General features: G+C 42.5%; 1 protein-coding gene across 4 annotated transcripts in view; it reads right to left on the minus strand.

The window, feature by feature from the left end:
- Positions 1-25,267, minus strand: part of ACACA (acetyl-CoA carboxylase alpha) — a 209,200-nt gene that overhangs the window by 158,633 nt on the left and 25,300 nt on the right. For 3 of the 4 annotated variants that reach the window (XM_048824490.2, XM_048824488.2, XM_048824493.2), the window contains 2 exons: positions 19,544-19,590; positions 18,420-18,672 (listed from right to left, as the gene is read on the minus strand). In XM_048824490.2, the coding sequence (XP_048680447.1) occupies positions 18,420-18,646 (227 nt within the window). In that variant the 5' untranslated portion in view covers positions 18,647-18,672; positions 19,544-19,590. Of the gene's footprint in view, positions 1-5,605; positions 5,730-18,419; positions 18,673-19,543; positions 19,591-25,267 lie in introns of those variants that run through there. The other variant, XM_048824491.2, reaches the window with a different exon arrangement.

The raw sequence follows: 25,267 nt of genomic DNA on the forward strand, positions 1-25,267 counted from the left end.
GACATAGCCTAAAAGGCAGCAACTCAAATTTGGCTGTCTCCAGAGCTGAAAATGTATGCTCAGGCATATGCACCCATAATAGAGGACAAAAAGGGGACTGTAGGTATGCACATAACCTGGCCAATTTCTATATAAGAATAGCCTGCGTCTAATTCACATGACCTAGCTAACCTCCTTCTTAAATTCAGCATCGCTCGGCACTTACTGGGGAAGCTGGACGCCAGTCTCCAAAATCAAATGCATCTATTTGCACATTACTAAGAATGCACATTGTTCAAAATCATCTTACATGAGCTGAAAGCCAGAAAAAGCCAGCCTTAAGCACAACCAAAGCAAATGACTGCGTAGACCTGCCAACTCCCATTCGAGTTAATCTCTCCTCCAGCGGGAATAAACGTGGTGGCAACTTGTGTCCAGCATCAATCCTTACCCTGGCCCGTTAGATAGGAGCCTAACACCACAAGCCTGTTTACTCAGCCATGCATACTCCACACATAGTGCAGTTCTTTACAAGGAGGGTATATGTTATTAGGCTTTTAATTAGATTTTAGAGGTTGTTAAAGTTTTTTCACAGTGTCGCCCACATTGCCTGGTGGGCACCTCCCTTCCCGTTCACTATTGTGTGATCCTTTCCACCACCTCATGTACTTTTGGCCTTTAGTAGCTGGAAACCAGGAGGATGGCTGGCCGGCCAGCCAGCCAGCTGTGCGCGCTCACACACACACACACCCCCACGTGCTCTGTGGCCTTCCCTTTGGCCATGGTACACAGCTTGGGAACCCCAGACCTAGGCTGGTTACTGAAGAGTTGGTGGCATTGAGCAACTCCACTGGGGAGGAGAGAGGGAAGGGGGCAGACAAGATGACCCTTTAATAATGGAACTTGCCAGAATCAAGGCCGGTAAGGAAATAAATAATGATAAACACACCTAGCAAGTTTGGGGTGCCTGAGCAGTACAGAGGACCAATCCAGCCTATGGCAGCCTGTCCAGCATGAACCCTACTTAACAAGCCACAAATTATAACCACAAATGCTAATTTCAACAAACAAAGGTTTAATTTGCAGCGTGAGCCATTTTCTGACACATGGGGGAAATTTCCATTGCAAGGGGAGACAGAGGCCTCGCTGGTGAAGAGATCCACAAAAGAAGGTTTCACAAGCCAAGTTGTTTTTTTATACTAATTCTGAGAAGTGGGAAGTTGTTCCAAGCAATGGGAGGGAGACATGAAAGGAGGCATGAAGCCAAGAATAGGAAGAGGCAAATAGGAGACAAGCCCCTCTGAAAAGTCCAGTCCTAAACCTAAGAGAATTAGGCACCAAATTGCAGTAAATCCACCTCTCCAGGAGTTGGCAACTAGGTAAATGGAATAATCCTTCCATCGACCGAGAGTAAGGTTGATTGAACTACATCACACAGGGCAAGAAATTTTTCACAGCCCTGAGCGATGTTGCTAGGTCAACCGACGTTTCAGGAGCAGACCAGGCCTAAGAAGAACCAGGGCAAGCAGCATCGAAAGGGAGAAAAGATGTAGGTGAGACTGGAACTGTAGTAAGCCACAGACATCTCACAAACAGTTCATAAATTAGAGTACAGCAACGGAGAAGCAGAACTTGTGCGACGTCCTAGTATATGCATTGCACAGCAACCTAGGACTGAAGAGGTCACTCTTGATTACATGGTTACTGGAAAACGACAAATCAACAAACAGGAGAACTAAGGGACAAAGTACAAGTTTGGGGTCCACTCCTGCAAACGCTTATGCATGTGAGTGTTAGTCCCACTAACTTCAAATGAGTACTCAAGAGCACAGATTCCCCCCACACAAATGTTTGCAAGACCAGGGCTTAGATATTCAGAATAAAACAAACTGCCTGCAGGTATAGCTCAGAGTTTATTTAGTAATAGGCAGCATACTGATACATGGAATCTAAGTACGAATAATTGAGAGTATGTATCAACTCGGGGCAGAAGAAAGAAGCTTTTACTTTTTTGGGAGGGTGGTTGGTAGAGGGGGAGTATTGCCTAATGTGAAAGAACACCAAACAAAGCAGGAATTATCCTGTGCAAAACCAGCAGCCAGCCCAGCTGTAGACAGTTACAGTCTAAGTTACTTGGCAAGGAATGGCAACAAGTCACTTTGAACACAGCTGCAGCATTTGGTTGTCTCTTGAGAGCCCCTATCTAGAAAGTTTGCTGTTGCAGTTTTGGAAGCTGAACTGAAAGTTCTGCAGCAATTCAAAGATCTGTCCCTGTCACTCTTTGAACATATTTACTTTCTTGCTACGACACAATAAAGCCTCGGTCGCAAAAACTGCATCCCCAAACGCCTCCTACCAATTCAAAATTCCAAGGATGATCAAATCACCACTGAAAAATATTAAAGATCCGGTGTTGATTTTCCAGAGGAAAGTCTCTAACCCTCTCAGTGCTGTGAAGATGTAATTGTAATGTCCGACCACAACAGTAAAGCTGGAGCAGTTCTTACCTTTGGAGCATGTGGTACCTGACTTCTTGAGTTGCCTCTGCAGAATCCTCCATGACGGTCTGCTAGAGGGATTTCCAGATTTGGATTTTGTTTATGACTTGTTTACAGTAGTTGCTGGAAGGAGAAAGGCACAAAGTGCCTCCTTTGAACTTGTATGGTCCCTCTTGGAACTAGATTTGAACAGCAGCACTCCCTGATTGCCTCAGATTTTTAACCTTTGTCTCTCACTTCCCCACCCTCTTCAGTCTCAGCCACTCTCTCTCTCTGTCCCTGTGACACATGGTGTGTATATTCAGCTGGGGCAGCAGCTTTCCCTGATCTGCATTTGAGAGAAGAGGGTTGATCAGGGAGGAGAAAGAAAAGATCTACAGGTTATGTAATTGGGTTTAAGAGACAATATTGCTACTGCAGTTTTCATGCTGCAAAATGGCTTTTAATTGCAATGATCATTCTCCTCTCACAGAGTGAGGTCACTTTAGAATACACTTTAGATTCCACAGTTTCCCGTTTGTCAGGAATATATGGCACACACACCCAGAGACAATGCCTTGGTGGATACATGGATACTGGCCGGTGGATCAGCAAGCACTTGCTCAGAAGCTGCATGGGTGCAATGGGGGGTGGGGGGCGCACCACTGAGGTGTTCCTTTTTGAGCCAATAATCCCAGAGAATTCCATCAAGCTAAAAGGACTGCTATCTAGATCAGGTTGAAAATAAAGTCACCATGCTGGGCAGATGACACAGAACATGTGCCCACAGTTAAACAGAGGAGAATCAGATGTGAAGCTTCTCCAGTCACACAGAGAATGATGGTGTGGATTAGACAGGACGAGGGATGGTCCAGTGCACTAGCCTGGAACCCAGGAGACTTCAATTCAATTCCCTGCCATGCCATGCCACTGGCTGGCTGTGATGCCTTCGGCAAGTCACTTAGTCTTTCTGTGCCTCAGTTCCCCATCTCTAAGATGAGGATAATGATACTTATCTAGCTCATAAGGGTACTGTGAGCATAAATAAATGAAAGATTGTGAGGATCTCAGATACTATGGTGACGAGAGCCCTGTAAGTACCTAAGATAGACATAAACATGAGCATCAAGCACACACAAAAAGGTACACTGGGGACCTCTGAGCACAAAAGCCGTAAGAAGTGCAAGTGTATGTAGCAAAAGGTAGAACAACATCCTGCTCGCTGCGAGATCAGAACTAGATGCAGAAATCGGATTCTGTTTTCAAATCCTGAAAAGTACAGGGACCCATCTCCAGTTATCACATAGATTAAACTAGTACAGCCTGGAACCCAGCCTGCAGAGGGTCTGCCAGCACGAGTGACAGGAGGGAAACTATAGAACCATCCAAAGATCATTTCAATAAGGACGCACCCAGAGCAACCAGTAGAGTTTCTTGGCCTTTACAGCTTTTAACATGGTGTCTGCAGAAGCCTGAAGCAGGTCAACAGGGTGCCAGAGCAATGACAAGGTAAGCCAGTGCACTGAGACAAAGAGAGGAACTAGGAGTAGGGGCACATGGTGAGGGAGAGGGGGAAAAGCTGCCATGTCTGATAAAGTTCAGGCAAAAAGGCCTGTGTGGATCCACTTTCCCTGAGCTTTATCAGCAGAAAGGTGGAAGGACACAAAGACACCCTGTGGCTGCAGAGAAGGAAGCAGATAGAGCAGCTGCAGTGCAAGGGAATCTTTTCTGACTAGAGAACAATGGGGGTAAAAGACTTAGTGGAAGGGTCTGAGCTGCAAAAATTTGGATCTGGATGTCAGACCCCAATGCGCACACAGAATTTGGGGTGATCAGCCCTAGAGATTTAGTTTAATCCTTTGTACAAAAGCCATGGAATTTGGCTGTGTTCTGGATTCTGACACCCAAACTTTGGGGTGAGTGCTCAGAGGCTTGTTGTGCGGAAACATGACTGCTTCTGTCCCTTCCTGACGTGATTGAGAAGGAAAAGAAGAAGCAAGTCCTGAGGGGCTGCTGCTGTCAGTTCCTTCATCAGTGGCAAGATTCCTTCAGGCTCTGCTCATGGAATTGCTCCATGCTGCCTTCCTCTCCCAATTTTAATTTTTATTAGGAAGCTGCTCTCAACCAAACCACACGCTGTTGAGATGGGGAACCTGGGATCCCAGGGACCCAAACTGCTTTGCCTACCCACCTGGAGATTAACACCCACTATTCTGAAGCCACCCTTTCATCCCAACATTAACAAGCATTGGCACAGCAGATACAATACTTTGTCTAGGGCGCAGGCCTGGTTAATCACTTCATGGCTAATGAAGCAACTGGCATGTTCACCCAGCAACTAAATGCATCACTTCCACTGATAGCCTTTGCTTACATTCACTGAGTGCGAGGGACCTTTGGAGGCAGGCAGAGCTAGACAGAAAAATTGCCACAATTCATTTTCCCCATAGGAATTTGCCAATCTTGAAACACTGCATAGAAACACTCGAATTTCAATGAACTCCCCAGTTCCTCCATAGTGGGCTGTTGGGGAAGAGGGGTCCGCAACTCCAGGGCAGCCCACTACATGGACTGCCCAAGCTCCCAGGTCCTTGGCAGCCTGCCAGGAGGGCTACAGCAGAGCTGGTGCTCCCAGCGCTTCCAGCTCCCCCTTCCACACATCAGGCAGATGACAATGTCTGCCAAACGTTCGAGCCCCCCACATTCCAAACCCACTCAGTCTCCGAACTTGGGAGCCATGGAAGAATAAATCTACCGCCTCTGTTACAATTATATCAAGCCTGGAGCAGCCACAGCATTGGCTAAAAACATGAATCACGTCTGCTAGCAGCTGAATTCACTGTGAGGCATGCTACCAAATCAGTGCACATGACTTTGGTGCAACATCCTCAAGAGACATTCTGCACAAGGATAGTACCATTCTGATATAATACTCCCCCTACCCACCCCAAACACCACACACACTGCAAAGGTTATTTCCCGAGCATCTAACTACACAGACACTGTCCATGTTACCCTAATTACAGTAAACACAAGAAATTCATCCTCTCTTTGGCACCAGGCCCATCATTAGACAAAAAGACAAACCTACGCTGTTGTCTCCCATTCAGATCTCTAACAAATGGAGAGCATCCATTTTAGACACGTACCTGACGCACATTCCAACTAGGAGCCTGCATTGATCCCAGCACTGTAACATGCCTATCAGTGACGTAGCAGTTTATTCCAGAGGCAGTGATGCATTAGCTGGCTTGTTTGCAATGCAGTCTTGGCGCGCACACACCCACCCACCCACCCACACAAACCCTGAAAGGATTATTTTGCACACTAGGCCTGCAAAGGGTGTGGAGAGGCTGCTCTGATCATGAATGCAGTGGTTTTTTCACTCATGCTGATTTACAGATGTATCTAATCTGAGTGGGAAGCTTTAAGCGCAGCGCATATTATGATCTACTCCAGTTTCAGAGATGCTCTTGCAAGCTATTTTACGGAGACACACAGACAAAGCAAGCGCACACCCATGCAATTTAGAAAACGAAGTAGCTTTGGAGGACTATTTTAGACATAAAGGAATGGCTGAATATGCTTTGGGTAAGAAGTAGGAAGGATATCGGAGAAGACAACTGACTGGACTTAACCAAACGCAGTTCTACTTCTGAACCCTTGAAGGGTTACATGTCATATTTCATCCTACAGGTTTCAATAAAATGACATCAATGGTCTCAGATCTGTTTGCTTGAAAGGCCAATGCTTACGGACCTTAAGTCATTAAAGACTGGGCACGATACAGCAGTAGTTCTCAACCAGAGGTACACATACCCCTGAGGGTACTCAGAGATCTTCCAAGGGGTATGTCAACTCAGCTAGATATTTGCCTAGTTTTACAACAGGCTACATAAAAAGCACTAGCAAAGTCAGCACAAACTAAAATTTCATACAGACAAAACAGGGAAGTAAGCTGTGACGCTTTTATATTTTTATGTCTGATTTTGTAAGCAACTAGTTTTTAAGTGAGGTGAAACTTGGGGTATGCCAGTCAAATCAGAATCCTGCAAGGGGTGCAGCAGTAGTCTAGAAAGGTGGAGAAACACTGCGATAAGGCATATGTCATCCCCTGTATTGCTCAGGATGTTCCCCATACTGATATCCATGTGAATTCTGAGCAGGGATCAAGGGGAGACTGTAGCCCATAATAATTATTCTGGAACCAAAAACCACAGGACCCAGCCTAGCCCAAGGGCTGAGTGATTTCATGCCTCCAAAACAAGATTCCTTTTTCCTGTCCTGGGTGCTTTGGTTGCAACAGCTGCAGAGTCGTCAGCATTGTGACATTTCTCATTTTCTTTTCGTAACTCACAAATCCAGTCTCTCAATTATTATTCTGTAACGTGTATTTCACAGTTGGCCACCACTGGAATATGTGATCACCGAAATTACTACTGTGCCTTGAAATTTTCAAGTCGGCATCTCTGCTGCAATTATGGGGGCAACAGATTTGCTTTCTTAGTGCACGACAGGCTCATTGAACTCAAGGAAATGCTTTTCGCAGATTCCAATGGGCAGTTCCTATGCACTATTGATCCAGAACCTTTCACTCCACATGTCCCTCCATACCTTCTTTCAATCATTCCTTTTGTCTTTTTTTTCCCCCGCAAGGTGCTTTGCATCTTTTTCTACACCTCCTTTTCACTTGGAGCAGACTCCCAGTTCCTCCATATGTCAAATGCCTTCCTTCTCCTTCGCCAAATCTCCTCTCAAAAACCATTTAATCTGCCAATCCTTCTTGCTTAGCTCTCCACAGTGATCATGCATCCTGCATTTGTACAGCTGGCCTGTATATTATATTGTCCAAGTTAGATTGTAAACTCTTCAGGAGAGGAACCTTGTCTTACGCTTTCTTTTCTTACTACCTGTCCTCCCAGCAGGCCTAGTGTACAAAGGAATTGCATTGCAATTGCGCTGCATAAGGAACAAACCAGATTAATTGCTGGCATGAATTAAGCCAATAGAGTTATATTCTGTATGAAGTTGGCACAGTAGCTTCAAGTGAGGATGTTAAAGTCAGATTCCAAGTAGAGAGAGAGAGCTGGGAGTCACTAAGATTTTGCATTGCAAACAAAAAACACGTTTCTGACACCCCTTCTCTCACTACTAGTACCTTACTCCAAGAGTAGTCCCACCAATTTCAATTCCAGAGTAACAATAGTGCAGCAGTGAAGGTAACAGAATCTGGCCTACAGATGACAACACCAGAACCCTGAATTGGATTGCCTTTGAACTTCAGGAAAGGGGGTGAGATGAGGATTAGATTCAAATCCCTGAATTCATATTTTCCACTCTGGTTTTGGTTCAGTGTTGGATCCAAAGCAGGAAGGGGCTGTTCTACTTCAGTGCCAAGATGTCCTCCAAATCTAGCAAGAGCAACTAAACTGGTGACATTTCTGCCATTTTCTGGGAGAAACGCCACAAGATTTTGGTGCCATCAGGCTCAAACTCTAGTTTTAAACCTGCCATTAAATACAAATCCTGAGCCCCATAATCTAAACTTAATCCACCATCCACATACCAGTTCTTGGGATCAGCTCTTACCGAAAGGTCTTTTTTTTTAATGTGATCCTCCATGTAATTCTGCAAGTTCCTGTAATATCAGTCATTTAGTTTTCAAGTCAAGTTACACTGCAGAGACAAGGGTATTTAAAAAAAAAATTTTTTTTAAATTGACCCCTTACATAGTTGAGTTTGCAGCAGCACTGAAGAGCTCCACAAGGGATGACATCTAGTGCTCCTTGTCACAGAGGTTTAAAGGTGAAATGGGGGAACTGGAGGGAAATATTTGTGCTTTTTACAGTAAACAGCTTCAAATGTTTCTCCCAAAATTTCCTACTCAAAGGTTTTGCCTCAAGAAAGATGGCCTTGTAATTAAAAACACAGTTTTAGACGTCAGAAGATCTTGGTTATTTCCCAGCACAGCGAGTTCCTACACGTCCTTGTGCCTCAGCTTTCCTCTCCATAAACTAGGAACATTGATACTTCCCTATTTCCCAGATGTATTGCAGGACTTAGTTCACCTAGGGCCTGAGCCAATGCCCACTGAAGTCAGTTGGGGACCTTCCACTGATTTCAGTGCGCCTCGGATTGGGCCTCTAAATGTCTAAAAAGCACTTAGCAGGGCCAATCTTTTGAGGTGCTGAGTGCCTCCTAACTATAATGGGAATGGAGGGCATTTAGCAGACCTCAGAAGAGGGCCCTAAAATTCTTAGATGGAAGGTTTTATTAAATTGCAAAATATACTTTATCTTTTTAATTAGAAAGATCGTCTTTGTGAATATATATATCACTCATCACTGTGGAATCGCAGCACCATTCTGAGTATATCATCAAAATCTTCCAACAAAAAGGGACTCTGGACTTTACATGTCACCAGTATAACCTAAAGCAGCTACAAAACCACCCCCTTGTTAAACGGGCATAGGGCCCTATCCAAATTCAGTAGGAGACCTTTCCATTCATTTTAGTAGGTATTGCATCAGGCAATTAGTTTAGACCCAAAATTTAGATTTTGGGGCTTTTTTTTAAATAATAAAAAAAAACTTTATACTAGTTAATGACGAGAGCGTTTTCAATTTAATGCAATTTTCAAGGCAACTTCAACATCCCTTGATAGTATTGCTGTCATAAATATAAAGGGAAGGGTAAACACCTTTATCTCCAGCCAAATAGACAGAAAACCCCTCTAGTTGTTCTTAGGTAAAAAACAACTTCACAGACCTGAAGACTTGTGAATTTCCCTGCAGGAGGTTAACTACCCTGCCTTTAGGTAGAGAAAACTCCAGCTCACAAAAGACAATCCCCTTTTGTCTCCGCTCTGGCCCCCAAGCGGAGGGAAAAAAAACTAACTGCTTTCAGTTTAAAACCTGCTTTCCAGCAGCCCAAAGGAAAAAAAATATTTCCTTTTAAAATCTGTGCTTCTGGTTCAAAAAAATCTCAAATTGATCTCAAAATGATTTCAAGTTAATCCCACTGCTCTGCCACCATGTCAAGGTTCCTTCCCCCCTCTGAACTCTAGGGTACAGATGTGGGGACCTGCATGAAAACCTCCTAAGCTTATTTTTACCAGCTTAGGTTAAACTTCCCCAAGGTACAAACTATGTTCCTTTTTCCCTTGGACTTTATTGCTGCCACCACCAAGTGTCTAACAGATATATATAACTGGGAAAGAGCCCGCTTGGAAACGTCTTTCTGCCCCAAAATCCTCCCCAAATCCTACACACCCCCCTTTCCTGGGGAAGGCTTGATAAAAATCCTCACCAATTTGCATAGGTGAACACAGACCCAAACCCTTGGATCTTAAGAACAATGAAAAAAGCAATCAGGTTCTTAAAAGAAGAATTTTAATAGAAGAAAAAGTAAAAGAATCACTTCTGTAAAATCAGGATGGTAAATACCTTGCAGGGTAATTAGATTCAAAACATAGAGAATCCCTCTATGCAAAACCTTAAGTTACAAAAAGACACAAAAACTGGAATATCCATTCCATTCAGTACAGCTTATTTTCTCAGCCATTTAAACAAACGGAATCTAATGCATATCTAGCTAGATTACTTACTAAATTCTAAGACTCCATTCCTTTCTGTTCCTGGCAAATGCACCACACACACACACACACACTTTTTTTCCTCGCTCCCCCCAGCTTTTGAAAGTATCTTGTCTCCTCATTGGTCATTTTGGTCAGGTGCCAGCGAGGTTACCCTAAGCTTCTTAACCCTTTACAGGTGAAAGAGTTTTTCCTCTGGCCAGGAGGGATTTTAAAGGTGCTTACCCTTCCCCTTTATATTTATGACAGTTGCAAACTCAGGCTTAGCAATATTACAATGGTGTTTGAGAACCAGAAAGCAAAACGGAGTGTAAACAAAGTGAATTGGCTATGCTAGTTTCACTGTCTAGACTAAGAAGCGCAAAGGACAAGCAAACAGTATCAATGGTGAAGGCTAGAGATTGGGAGGGAGACGAGATTGACAGAAATTATTTGTTTTGGCAATGCTTCCTTTAAGATACAGTTTTATTTCAGCAACTTGCAGAAACGTCTATCAGGGATATACATCACCCTCCTCTATCTGCTGAGCTGACAGTTGCTGACCTATGGCAAAGAAGGCAAAAGGGGGGGGGGGGAAACAACCCTGCTGCCCTCAGCAAGCAGCACAGAATTTCACTTCATTAATGGCCTTCTGTCAGGGAGATGCAAACTCTGATGCAAGTCTCCTCAAACAGGCCTCAGCAGTACCATGGCAACCGGTGGCACAGAGAGCAAATTAAGGGAGGAGCCTTCAATTCAAGTAGTGGCCACATGGCTGGAAATATGGAGAGGAGCTGAAAGGGGAGAAATCAGATCAGTGAAGAAAAATTTCCTCTGCGACAGTGCATGGCTTGGAAATTCCAGAGCAAGACCTGATCGTTCCTAAACTTAAGTATGCATCTGAGGATATGTCTATACTACCCGCCGCATCGGCAGGCAGCGATCGATCCAGTGGGGGTCAATTTATTGCATCTAGTCTAGACGCAATAAATCGACCCCCGAGCGCTCTCCCTCCGACTCCTGTACTCCACGAGAGGCGCAGGCAGAGTCGACGGGGGAGCGGCAGCAGTCGACTCACCACAGTGAAGAGTAGATCTAAGTACGTCGACTTCAGCTACGTTATTCACATAGCTGAAGTTGTGTAATTTAGATCGATTCCACCTCCCCAGTGTAGACGAGGCCTGAGATATACCACCGATTACAATGGAACTGCTAATGTGCATAAGGTCGCACGGTTGCCTAAAACTTAGCAGGACCAAAGCCTACTTGTTTAACTTAAAATAAAAACACAAAAATAGATCAGCTGTTTGGTTAGTGCTCTGTGCTATCATGCGAAGTTCAATGTCAGATCTGGCATCTCATCTGGCTACCCATCTAGAGTGCTCAAGACATCCCTCTCAGTATCAAAATTAGGGCCTCATTCTGAGAAGACTTCAACATGTGAATCACTGCTCACATGAGTCTCAGTAATCCAGTGGACTACTCACCTGGTTAAAGTTTGTCTACTGAAATTTTCTCATGATGAGGCAGAAAGGGCAAAATTCTCTGTGGGATTAATTCCAGTGACTTAATGGAGTTACACTCACAGGTAAAGATCCAATTCTGCAAGCAATTCTTCATAAGAACAACTCTGTACCCGCACAGTAACTTACTATACTGGGGCCTAAAGGTGTAAACAGAAAAAAGTGTGCAGCATTTCCTTGATTTTAATATGGGTTTTATCATCTTGAAAACGTTTGTAAAAGTCAAGAACAATTTATTAAATATTTACTTAATCACACTGTTACAAAAGAATGTCATAATGTGATTAAGTAAATATGCTTTCCAAGTTCACGCATTTAGGAGTTATTTTAACCATTGTTGAAACCCTGGATAGAACACAACAGCTGTTTAACAGCTCCCTGCAGTTCTCCTCGGCATACCGGGACAGGAACGCCATCTTCAGTCGGAAGACATCAGTAAACCCCAAAGACACAATGTCGGGCTAGTGCATGAGAAAGTGAAACTGACCAGAAACAAAACACAGGTCAAGTTTTACTGGCCAAGTCATGTAAACTGCAAAAAGTATACAGACAGTACAAATGAAAGCATTTTTTAAAGATGTTCAGCCTTAATGTAAGATGCTTTTATAACATAGGGGGGTGAAGGGAATTATTTTTAAACACGTGATTTCTGTCGACAGTGCCCCTTTAACAAGGTGGAACGGTACAGCATAGCAATTTTCAGTAGTGTACGGGCAGGCACAGCTTCATAATAATATTCTGATCTGTCTACTTGTTTTTTCAGCGGGCATTTTTCCTGCTGAACAGAGCAAGATGTGTCACATTCCAGCTGAAAGCATGTGAATTGGATCATAGTTTTTCAAATCAGTCAACTGATGACCAACTGGCACAACTAGTAGGCCACATGGATTTATAGCTGTAATGGGAGTTTATTTGCACATCTTGTCTCAGCAAAGGTTTCTTTAGCAACATCATAGCACTTAGTAAGTGAAGTTTTCTGTCAATTCCAATGTTCTATTCTCTTCTGTTCACCAAAACAGAATTTGATTATCCCATTGTGTCTATGAGCAGAGACTAACAAGTTTTAAATGAACATTGATAGGTGGAATAACACAACACATACTCGTTCTTTATACTGAAATACAGAAATGTGACTTGGCATACTCAATAACCACTACCAGCTCCTGATTTATGGATTACACCCAAACATCTGATAGGATCTCAGATAATATAAATACATTTTCTAATATACAGATGTGGTGTTGGCTAGTGGGTAGGATAAGGAGCCTGGGAGCTAGGAAGTCCACATTCTATCAGAGACTCTACAGCTAACATGCTGTGTGAGATCACTTGACCTCTCTTTGCATGGGTTTTTCCAATCTATAAAACAGGAAGATGAGGACAGTTTAATGGAGTGTTATTTGAGGACTAAAGAGGAGTAATCCAAACAGTGAGGTGATCTTAATGAGGTGATTTTCTCAGCTGTGTTTCAGTGCAATGGCTGAATTTTCACATTGTGAAACTCTGCTTGAGGTGACACAGCAAGCCTGATGAAACCACACCAGGTCAATAGGGCGTACACGATCACAACTCCAACCTTGGTGCTACATAACACGGTCACCCAGAATTGCGTAACAACTTATCTCCACAGAGCAGTGAAATGGTGTTTGAGCTGGAGGAGAAAGTAAAGGGGAGGAGGATTAACTGTTTGTTTATTCTCTCTGAATCGCCAAGTTACTGAAGTTCAAAAAGCCCAGATCCATAGATAAAAATCCCTCTTTTTTCAGCTTAGAGCACAGGGCAGACATCACACCCACCACTTAATCTCCATGATCACATGCTCCACTTCATTAGCCCAGCAACAAGCCGTGAATTAAGAACATAAGAACTGCCAATGGTCCATCTAGCCCAGTACCTGTCTCCAACAGTAGCCAGTACCAGAGTTTCAGAGAGTGTGTACAGAACAGGGCAATTCTGGGGAGATCCACCCATCTTCCCCTCCTGATGTCCAGCAGCCAGAGGTTCAGGGTTGCCCCAAGCATGAGGTGACCATCTTGGCTAATAGCTGATGGACCTATCCTCCATGAGCATATCTAGTTTGTTTTTTAACCCAGTTACACTTTTGGCCATCACAACATCCCATAGCAATGCACTCCACAGTTCAGTTGTGTATTGTGTGGAAAAGTACTTCTGCTTATTTATATTAAACCTGCTGCCTATACGTTTAATTGGGTGACCCCTGGTTTTTGTACTGTGAGAAAGAGAAATGTTATTCACGCTATCACTTTTTCCATGCCATTCTTGATTTTATACACCTCTATCATACTCCCCATTAAATATCTGATTAAATCAGATATTTAAATTAAATCGGAATTCAATCTTTGTGGCTCAGAGGGTTGGCAATTTAACATGGGTAGAGTGATATGTTTGATTTCTCTTTCTTTCAAAGTCCACAAAATCCACCAAGAATTACTTCCCCTAATTTTCAACTTCACTCCAAATTCAAAAGCATCCCATTTTGCAGTCACCACTATTGCACCGAATCGGGACAGTACTCCCTTCTGACACACTCAGGTCCATGTTTTAGCTAGACAAATCTCTACTGAATAGGCCCCCTGAGTGGGATTTCTCTGCAGCAAAGCCAGTTTCTCTCAGTGACCTAGACTGGAAATCAAACCAGAGTTCTCCATCTGGCAGTGCAGAGCAACAGAACTAGTACTCCAGGCAATCATGTAGACGACTGCGGCATCTCATGAAGTGACCAAAAGCCACAACCTATGACCCCAAACTAACTCCCTCTACTAACTTATCTTTGTCTCATTACAGTCGATGGCAGTTATCTAGTAGTTACCAAAAGGAAACTGGGAGTCAGATATTTAGGTTCCATTCCTTAGCACTGCCACTGATTCGCTGTGCATCTCCGGGCAAACTGCTTAACATCCTTAACTTCCTTAACATCAATACCTGGAAAGATACTGGAGCAAATTATTAAACAATCTATTTGTAAGCACCTGGAGGATAATAGGGTTATAAGGAGTAGTCAGCATGGATTTGTCAAGAACGAACCACACCAAACCAACTTCATTTCCTTCTTTGATAGGATTACTGACCTAGCAGATAAGAGGAAACAGTAGATGTGACACACCTTGAGTTTAGTAAGGCTCTGGACACAATTCTGCATGACAGTCTCAAAAGCAAACTAGGAAAACGTGGGCTAGATTAAATTACTGCAAAGTGGGTGCACAACTGATTGAAAGACTGTATTCAAAGAGTAGTTACCAATGGTCTGTGTCAAATTGACAGGGCATATCTAGTGGCGTCCCGCAGGCGTCAATCCTGGGTCTGGTACTATTCAATATTTTCATTAATGACTTGGATAATGGAATAGAGTATGCTTATAGAATTTGCAGATGACACCAAGCCAGGAGGGGTTGCAAACACTCTGGAGGGCAAGTTTATCCAATTTGTAAAGGACGTTTTGAATTTTAATTGATCCGAGTTCAACAAGATGAAATTCAATAAAGACAAGTTCAAAGTACTTCACTTAGGAAGGAAAAAAATCAAATGCACAACTACAAAATGGGGAATAACTGTCTAGGCGGTAGTACTGCGGAAAAGGATCTGGGGGTTATAGTGGATCATAAATCGAATATGGGTCATTAACATGATGCAGCTGCAAAAAAGGCTAATCTGATTCTGGGGTGTATTAACAGGAATGTTCTATGTAAGACCCGGGAGGTCACTGTCCCACTCTCCTTGGCACTAGTAAGGCCCCTGCTGGAGTACTTTGTCCAGTTCTGGGCACCACACTTCAGGAAAGATGTGGACAAATTGGAGAGAGAGTCCAGAGGAGAGCCACAAAAATGACAAAAAGTTTAGAAAACCTGACCTATTAGGAAAGGTTGAAGAAAATGGGCCTGTTTAGTCTTGAGAAAGGAAGACTGAGGGGTGACCCGACAACAGTCTTCCAATATGTTAAGAGCGGCTATCAAGAGGAGTGTGATCAATTGTTCCCCATGTCCACCGCAGGTAGGACAAGATGCAATGGGCTTAATCTGCACCAAGAGAGATTTAAGTCAGATATTAAGAAAAACTTTCTAACTATAAGGGTAGTTAAGCTCTGCAATAAGCTCCCAACGGAGGTGGTTAGCATCCCCATCACTGGAAGCTTTTACAAACAAGTTGGACAAACACCTGTCAGGGATGGTCCAGGATGGTTTACCTGGTCCTGCCACAGGGCACTGGGCTTGACTTGATAATTTCTCGAGATCCCTTCCAGCACTACATTTCTATGATACCTTGCCTCAGTTTCCCCATCTGTAAAACAGTGATGCTTTAAGATCCTCAGATGAAAGGCAAGATGAAAACTCCTATTAGTTTTAATTAATCTAAAAAGGTAGCCTCGGGCCATGACTTTTGTGTTTGTTTGAACTGGCAAATCTCTCAACTTGATTGCATATCAAATGACATCTAAAGAGAGATCAAAGCAAGCAAATTATGAAAGAAAAGCTCAAGGTTGGGTACCTATTGCATTAAGGATTTTTGTTGCCAGTTAATGGCATAGGAGTGATAGGCAGGAGTGGATAGAACTTTGATTTTTGTCTCTCTTGCATCTTTCCAGGGCTTCTCACCACATTAATGGTGTTTCCTCAGGACTAACAACATATGAAGTCTGAGGGCCATGTTCTCTTTTCTACTGAAAACCTTTTGTGCTGTTATTAGAGCTGAAGGTCATTGGAAAGGTAATTTCCTCCAGATTTGCATTAAGATTTTATAACTTGCCTGTGATTTCACTGCCTCTTGGCTAAGACACTCAAAAGGGATTAACAGAAACCTTAACAAAAATCTCTGAATACATCTGTGGGTAGTTATTACCACTGCCATTTTGTAGATGAGAAAAAAAAGACATTTTCATTTAATATTTTCAGAAGAATTCATTAATTTCGAGTGCCTAACTTGATGACCACTCGGCCACGATTTTCACCACGCACCCATAACTCCAACCAAAGTCAACAGAATGCTTAGCATCTCTAGAAAAATTAGGCCCTGGCTATTCTTCATCTTGGAAACCCAAAATGAGTGGATCCTCTTGAATATTTTGGTTGAGGTCACACAGCAAATCAGTGACACAGCTAAGCACAGAACCGGTTCTGTGCTCTGGTCACTAGATCACACTGCTTCCCAGGATGGGTACTTCAGAGATATATATTATATTTGCGTCCAGAGGACCCAAACAGAATCAGTGCCCTATTGTGCTGGTGTTATACAAGCTCATAGCAAGAAAGAGTCCCTGTTGCAAAGAGCTTGCTGCCATTCTCAGTTCAGAGGCTGCATCCTGAAAGGCGAGCTGGGCAGTATAGATGAGAAAATTATCGTAGAACTCCCCACTCCATTCACATGGTACAAGAACAGGCACAAAATGCTGAAAGCATCAATGAGGCAGACACATACGTGCATTACAAGCACCATCATGAACTCATACAAACAGCTTAGGTCAGCAACAAAATGCAACATCTCTAGAGGGCAGGTATCATTCTGAAGACCCTATAAAGAGCAAATCAACTCCCTTTCCATAGCAAACATTAACATTCGGTGGGGATACCTACAGAAACCATCATCACGTCCATCTTATTCGAGCCATAATAGGAGAGAAGAAGTAGCCTTGCTCGTAAGGGTGAGGCTAAGATCCCCTTGAATTGCAAGCAGCAGCCACATTAAATGTAACCCTGCTAGACTGCTGCTTCTATTATTCAGAATGAAAATTCTGAATTCTCCCAGTGGCAGTAAACCCATTATTACAAACGATACAGAGTACCACCAAGGCACTCTCTCATTCAGAGACAGTCATTTTCTTGGAGATCTACAAAGCGTTCAGACTACAAGCACCCAAAACATAAAACTCCACCTGACAGCAACTGTGCAAGCAATCATTTCAAGCACAATGGACAGAGATTAAAAGAAAATGAAGACATGCCTTAACTACTCCATCCAAAAGTCAAACATGATTGACTGTGGCGTCATCACCAGTGGGCACCTGAAGCTTGTAGGAGTTTGGGGGAAAAGGGAGAAGAAAAAAAGAAACCCCACCATTATTCCTGAGAATAGACAAAATTGTCAAAGCCATCTAGGGGATTTAAAAACATAACTTCTATTAAAATTACTGGAAGTTCTGTTTCTAACTGCTCTGGACAGCTCTGAAAATCTCAGCCAAAGACACCATGACCTGCCAAGAGCCGTTACGCACGGCAGCATTGCCCATCTTTGAAAGCCATCAGAACATAGCGCCATATACGATAGCCGGATTTTGAAAAGAAGGAGGGAGTGGGTAATGTTGTGGCCCAAAAGCACCCTTTGTAGCTATGCAAGCCAAGCTAAGCATACTCAAATCTAGAGTCAGGACATATGCCAGTCACTGCAGAAACACTTCCTCACACTACAACCATCCTAGTGCACAGAAAAATATGACTGGCCACGTGCATTATTACCTTCCTCTGAAATATGGCTAGTCATTAGACTACCACCAGAGCTAGATACCAGACTTGATAGATCCAGTATCACATCTCCTCTGTTACTGTTATCAGATATGATCCATGTCCTGGAGACTCCCCGCTTTAGTACATCACAGAACTTTATCAGTCTTGCTCATTCACTCCAAATATTGCCCCTCAAAAGCCTTATCAAAAGAGGGAGAAAATGAGGCCCTTCCTCCAACAGCAACAAAATACAGTGTCCTTGCCCCATATTCATTGTGCTCCAGCTCACATTTCAGTTGAGTTGGGCAAGAAGGAAGCCGACAATATTGTAACTAGACAAAGTCTTTCTAGGACTAAAAGGAACAAGGTGAGAAAAGCCCGCAGACTGGATTTGATTAGTAGGGTTTTTACATACCTTATATGACTAGCCAGGACATCCTGAACATTAGACAGTCCCGGGTCCGAAAGGGAATCTGAACAGACAGATACAGGAGACAGAGACCTCTCTTTCTCCTCAAGCAGATCAAGTTTCACCAAGGAGCTCGTCTCATCCTCTGAGTTATCCTCAGACACAGAGCCAAGGATGAAATGAGAATTCAGGTTCAACTCCAGGGGCTTTGTGGTAGGGGAAGACTCCTCCATAGTGACTCCAAAGTGGGCTCTTAGCACTAAAAGAGAAAAAAGCAAGAGCTGAAGTTAGTATTAGCTCCTAGGGGAAACAAGAAAGCCTTCAAAAGCAGGGTTCATTTGTGGTCAGACACACACTGTTGAAATACCATGTCTGACACTGGGTAAGAGACCAGGATCCAGACTAGTCACTTGTGTTATTTCAGTAGCTTTTCTGTTTGTACAAGCATCAGTGCAACTGATCATTCTAATCTGTTGCGAAAGCTGCTGGCTTAGAAAAAGCTACAGGAAGGACAAACAATCTTTAAGCAGGCACAACTTTTGTTGTAAAATTCACGGTTAGAAAACCAATATGGAGACATTTATTATTATTTAACATTTATATTTTGGTAGCATCTAAAGGCCAACCAGGTTGGGGCTCACTGCGTTAGATGCTGCACGAACATATAATAATTGGCAAAGAGTTTACAATCTAAAATACAATACACAGCATGGGAATGGGACAAACACGCAGACTGGGGTGCGATGATAAAGTCAAACATAAAAACATAAAACACATAAACATAAACAAGGCAGTCTTTTACTTGGGACCAAACACAGAGCCAACTCAAAGAGAGAAGGTTGGCTGTTTTACAAAATATAATACAAATGTTTGGTGCTATGGTTGTTTTTCAAAAATCAATTGTTGAATGTATTTTTTAAAAGAGGTAACATTCTCATCAAATTCTAGCTGGTCAAGCTGCCACTAGAGGAGGACAGAGAGCCACACCAAGCAGGCCTGGGTTACATAAGCAATGGGCAAAAACCACAATCATTGAATGAAAATCACTTACACTGACTCAATAATATGAAATCAGCATAGAGTCACACACTGAAACACTATCAGATTAAGGACGGTTAACAATAACTAACCTCTTGTAATTGCTGCAATTTGAGTAGCTATCCACCTCCAAAACGAACTGGAAAAGAAGAGACAAACATCAAAAGTAGCATTATGTATTTATTGATATACAGCTCCTGTAATCAGAGGATCTCCAAGCTCTTTCAATTAGTCGTCACAACACCCTTGTGCCATAGGTATGCTACTCAATGTATGGAGGGTGAAGGAGAGGCACAGAGAAGGTTAAATAGGTCATGCAGTGAGCCAAGAATGGAAACCAGAATTCCTGACACCCAGTCCCATTTGACTACAGACTATGCTTCCTCGCATTGGTCACTCACAAGACAATACTTGGTAGCTTTGTGAGCAATTTGCTAACACACAACATCTAAAGGCCCTTTCATTCAACCTGTATTTTTTGTTACTGCAAGATAGAGGGGGGAAAGGCAACTTAATTTTTCCCCCCAGTGTTTTAAAAAAACCTGAGTTTAGTGCTGGGAAGAGAAGGAGTAAAAGCACGCATGGTACAGGCAGGTGCCTTGGGAACGTCTCCCACGCAGCTATGCCAATATGTCTCAAGCCTGTCTTATGGAACCTCCTTCTATTACAGCCTGAAGGCTTTTCACACAATCCTCCCACTGCACCTCCATCCTGTCCTGCCCCTGGGTCTCCTACACAGCGGTGCCAAAGCACATCAGCCCTGCCCTGAGGCTTTCACCTCAGCAGAGGTTACCAATTGTGCTTAACTGTGCCCAATTGTGGAAGGTGAACGGGACAAACAGGGACTATGAGGAGACCCACCAAGCTCATTTTCAATTGCAGTCTAAGACAAATAACAAAAAGCTAGCGTGACTCAGGAAAAATACTCCCATCCATCCATATCTTGTGCCAAACAGGCTTTAAAGTGATCCTGCTCGACAAGTACATAGTTCTGACTGGAGATCAAGATCTCTCCTTGTACAAGAAGGGCAACCTTTCACTAACCCTGGATAGCTTTTCTTCTTGTAACTCAAAAGACTGCACTTTCAAACACAACATATAAAAAAAAAAAAAAAGCCATGAAGTTTCAGTTAAGATTGGAAACACAAATCAGTAACTTCAAAGAAAACTGCTGTAGTTTAAACAAAAAAGCAACTGCTAGGGAGCCAGGAAATTCAAAGTGAAGGTTATGGTTTAAAAAAAAAAAAAACAACTTGAAGTATGGAAAAGCACAGATCAGCTGGGTGTGGGGGGGTGATGTGGGGGTCAGAGATAAGGTCACCCAAGCAATTAAAAAGCCTTCTCTAAACTGCAATTATAGCCACATTAGGAAAACTACAAGCATGTAGCAGACTTCCCTTAACATGAACAATCTGGTCTGGTCTACACAGGCAAAACCAATTCACATTATAACATCAATAGGACACAATCATGTTACAACTGGACGTCTTTGACATAGTTGTAATTGTACTTTAGGCAAGACAATGCAATCCTAAAACACCGCAGTTTCTTTTCATCAGACTGAAAATTAAGAATGCATCTGACTGGCTTAGTCAATCTTACTGTGATTGTACATGGGTATATTATTTAGATCAAACTGCACCTGTGTTGACAACACAACTCCTGGTTTCATTAGGGCCATATGCAGCCCATAAAAAAAAAAAAAAAAAAACTCTGATGAATACTTAACCACTTTGTGGTTACAAAGACTGTGTTTATTCAGGTTTGGGATTATAAAACCTTTGTCTATGTACCTGGCTTAGCTGTTTGGTTTGGTGGGTAGGGAGTTGAAGGGGGAGAGCAATTATAAAACCTGCAGCTATATGCCCAGGGCAGAGATTATACTGTTTGTGAAAACTCCTGCAAACTGAGCCATTTGGGCAGATCCCTGTTCTCTTCAATAGGTCTTGGTATACAATGAAGGGGTCTGCCGCTGCAGCTTTGTTGTAGAATCACGGTTTAAATTATTAGCCCAAACTCTCCTAAACCAGCCAAAAGCACCTTTACAGCCAACAAACCAAGGCCAAAACCCACACTAGGAGACCTTCCAGGAAGGGGGGGATGCCTTGTTTTTCAGACTCATCTCTCGAAAATGCCTTGTTCAATTTGCATCTGATTTGCCCCCAAAAAATTCTACTCTAGCATCAAATCACGCATGGAAAATTTCAGCTGTAAAATTTCAGCTGTATTGATCTAGTATTGGCACAGTTAGTGTAGTGGGGGAAAATAATCTAGGTTATGACATAAAGCTAACTAGGGAGAGAGAAGCTACTGTCTCAAACACTTAGCAATTATACAGTCTCTTTCATCTCAGGAGAGAAAGAAATTTGTAAGCATTAATTAAGTCTTGGACCACCACCATTAGGCAAAAATCTCTCTTTTTTGCAGATGAGGAAATTGAGGCACGGAGAGGATAAGTGGTTTGCCGAACAATTCAACAACAACCCATGAAACACCTCGTCCATGCTCAAACCACTTGACCATTCTTCCTCTCAGTGCATCTCTACTCAAAAACAATCAGTGCAACTCAATCCTCTTCGATAGGCCATGTTGTCTATAGCCAAAGCCACAAACGTTCTTTGTTTAGATTTCCATGAACAGTTACTGGCAGCTGGTAATTAGAGATCCACTCTGTACTTGTTCTAAATATGTTGAAACTTTCCTATTTTTTAAAACTGGATTTCAGCTTTGCTTTTTGCTCAAATTAACTGTAGCACTTTCCAAAGAGCTTCTCAGAGAAGCCAGTTGGTTTTCATACTGTGGGGACAGGATTCTAAAATCCCAAGAAAACCTGGCCTGGTGTACATTTTTCTTGAAAATTTAACTGTCCAAGTTTGAAATAAAAAATATCTTTGTTTAACTGTGCTTGCACTAAACACCTGGGTAAGGGCCTGATCCTGCACCACTAAAGTCAACCAGGAGTTTTGCAACAGACTTCAATGGGGGCTGGATTGGGCCCTAACAAAAGATTGGCCATATCCCCTTGACAACAATGCTCTCCTGCTCTCTAAAATCCCTTATTTCCAGGAGGTTTCAGATGTTGTGAAAACAATTTGCAAGGCGAACTCTGCAGAGACTGAGGTGACTAAAAATTGCACAGCAAGGTCCAGATTTAGACCCTGATCCTCCCAAGACTTAAGCACATGTACAATTCTATTCACATTGGGACCACTCGTGAATAAAGTTACACCTGGGCATAAGTCTTTGTAGGATTCAAGCCATATTCTCCTTTTTGTTCTCCCCTCCAGATCAAATTAACCAACAGATCGAAAATTTGTTTTTACAATTGCCCAAGCACTGGAAATTCAACAAGGAATCTATTGCTCTTTAGGTAATAAAGACTTTGCAATAATGTTGATGATGCTCAAAGCAGGGCAGAACCCAGAGCTCACTCTTCCAGAGCTGCATGAACTAACATTAAGATTACTTTGTCAGAAGAGAAGTGAATACAAAGAATTGGGAGGCAGACACAGGCCCAATTATTCTTCACAGCTTTGCTCCCTATCGAGTGGTAAGAAAGTACCATTCATTTTCAGTAATTTTTCTCCCTCTGAAATGCCATTTAGAGTGACACTAATTTAATTTTGCCTCAAATTTAACTTTTATTTAAAGAAAAATATTTTCCAAAACTATTTCTGAAGTGAATTACTTTATTGATTTCTTTTTCATTTCAGGGGAAACAAATTGAATGGATTTTTTAAAAATTAGATCAGTGTCTCCACAACACTTGAAGAGGTAAAGCACAATTCTAATAATAATGACAATGAATTCAAGTAATCCTAAAAAAATATACAGCATTATTACCATTGACAACCAGAAAGTGAAAGTGACTAAAACACAACAATAAAACTGACCAGTCCTGTTATAGTAGTTTGCTTTCGCTGAATTTGAAGGCGAGCAGCACATGCATCTAGACTGACTTTGGAAGTCAGTTTCCAGATCAACAAATCCCACACTTAGGGGTAAAGTCACAACTTCTTTAAGGATACCTAGGTATGTGGGTGAGCATCAGGAAAGCCACAACCATCTGCCTAGGTTCCTAGGATATGCCCAATACCACTGCATCTGAGGACAGTCTCTGGAATCCCACTTCTGCCAACAGACATCACCACAGAATTAGTGGGCCACCATCCTGAGCATTCTCTTAACTGAACCAAGAGAACAAAATCAGACCGAAGAATCACCCAGATATAATTTAGGAGATAATGCCTGTACTTCACGGTCCAAGAGACACAGACAAGGTTTTCATCTCGGGGCCAAAAGACCAAACACATCAAGACACCTGACCATAGCCTTTAACAGGCCGAGAGACTACTTACACTTGATCTTAGCTCTGAGGAACCGAGAAGCTCCTCTGCTTTTTCCATTCCCTCTACCTGAGATTTTATTCCCTCTCCATTTATACTAGTTTTTCTAGTTTAACATTTGTTCTTCAGTTTCAATTGGATACTACCTACTTCCTGTCCTAAACTGCTCTGCACCACTGAACAGCTGTCAAACATAGCATACTGTAAAGTGCTTTCGGATCTTTGGATTCTACTCCTTTTAAACCTCCCAGTATATTTCACTCTACAAGTCTCAATAGGTTAAAATAAAATCCAGATTATGAACAACAGACCCAATTCAGCAATCCATACACATTCAGCAAAGCACGTAAGCATGTACCTAAATCCTATCCAAGTCAATGAGATTAAGAACATGCTTAAATGCTTTGCTGAAGTCCCATTGACTTCAGTGGGATTTAGGCACATGCTTAAAAGTTTTCCTGAACAGTAGTGGATTTAAACACAGGCTATAATGTTCCCCTCTGTTATCTGCCTCCTTATATGATTTCAGAGAACGTTCCTTTTGAAAGAGTCAGCTAGTCATTTCCTCGCAGAAGAACGAGAAGAGTCTATTCAAATTAGGGAAAGCAAAGTATATATGTTAAAATAAAGCTAAATATGTAAATTCACCCTATTTAAGTCACAGGGGCTGCACTAGGGAAGGAATATAGGCAAGTGAATTTTAAATATTAACCATATTACAGAGCATCCTCCCAAAGACTTCTGAGAAACTTTCCGTTACATTGATAGAGTTTTACAATGGGATCCAAAAGCATTGTAAATAAACATCTTGAGATGGGGAAGAGGCAGCTGCATGCAGTAACCTGGATCGGAAGTGGAGGAGTCGATCAATTCTCTTTCTGGATCCAATACATGCCAGTGTGGCTGCAGAGAGCGTGTGGTCTTGCCTGCATTACGTCTTCTACCCCAGGGAGGTGGGGGCCAGAGATCTCTTTTGCAGTATCTAAAACTTGCACACTTGAGCCCCCTCAAGCATTTAGAATTATTATGAATTATTTGTATTGCAGTAGTGTCTAGGAGCCCCACTCATGGACCAGGACCCCATTGTGCTGGGCACCATACAACACAGAACAAAAAGATAGTTCCGACCTACGTACTGGGGCTTCCAGTACTCTCCCAGCCTTTCCCCCATATCCAGATGTTTATTTAGAGTCCTCACATTTAATTACTTTAGATTAAAAGGGATTTTGATTATTCTTGTTTTCAAAGGGAGAGGCAGAAAAACAAACAATGGTAATAATAGGTAACAATACCCGAAGAGCACACCCACAGTATCCCAGGGACCAGAGCTAAGAGACCATACAAACACTATGAAAGAATCTTCCCACATGGCTGGATTAACAGAGTTACTATATAAGCAATGCGTTAAGAGACACAAGCAATTAAAAAGATATCCTGCAGCTTCTTAAACTACAATTTCCCAGTCACTCT

This window comes from Caretta caretta, chromosome 17 (assembly GCF_965140235.1).
Source record: "Caretta caretta isolate rCarCar2 chromosome 17, rCarCar1.hap1, whole genome shotgun sequence".
Taxonomy (NCBI): Eukaryota; Metazoa; Chordata; order Testudines; family Cheloniidae; genus Caretta; species Caretta caretta.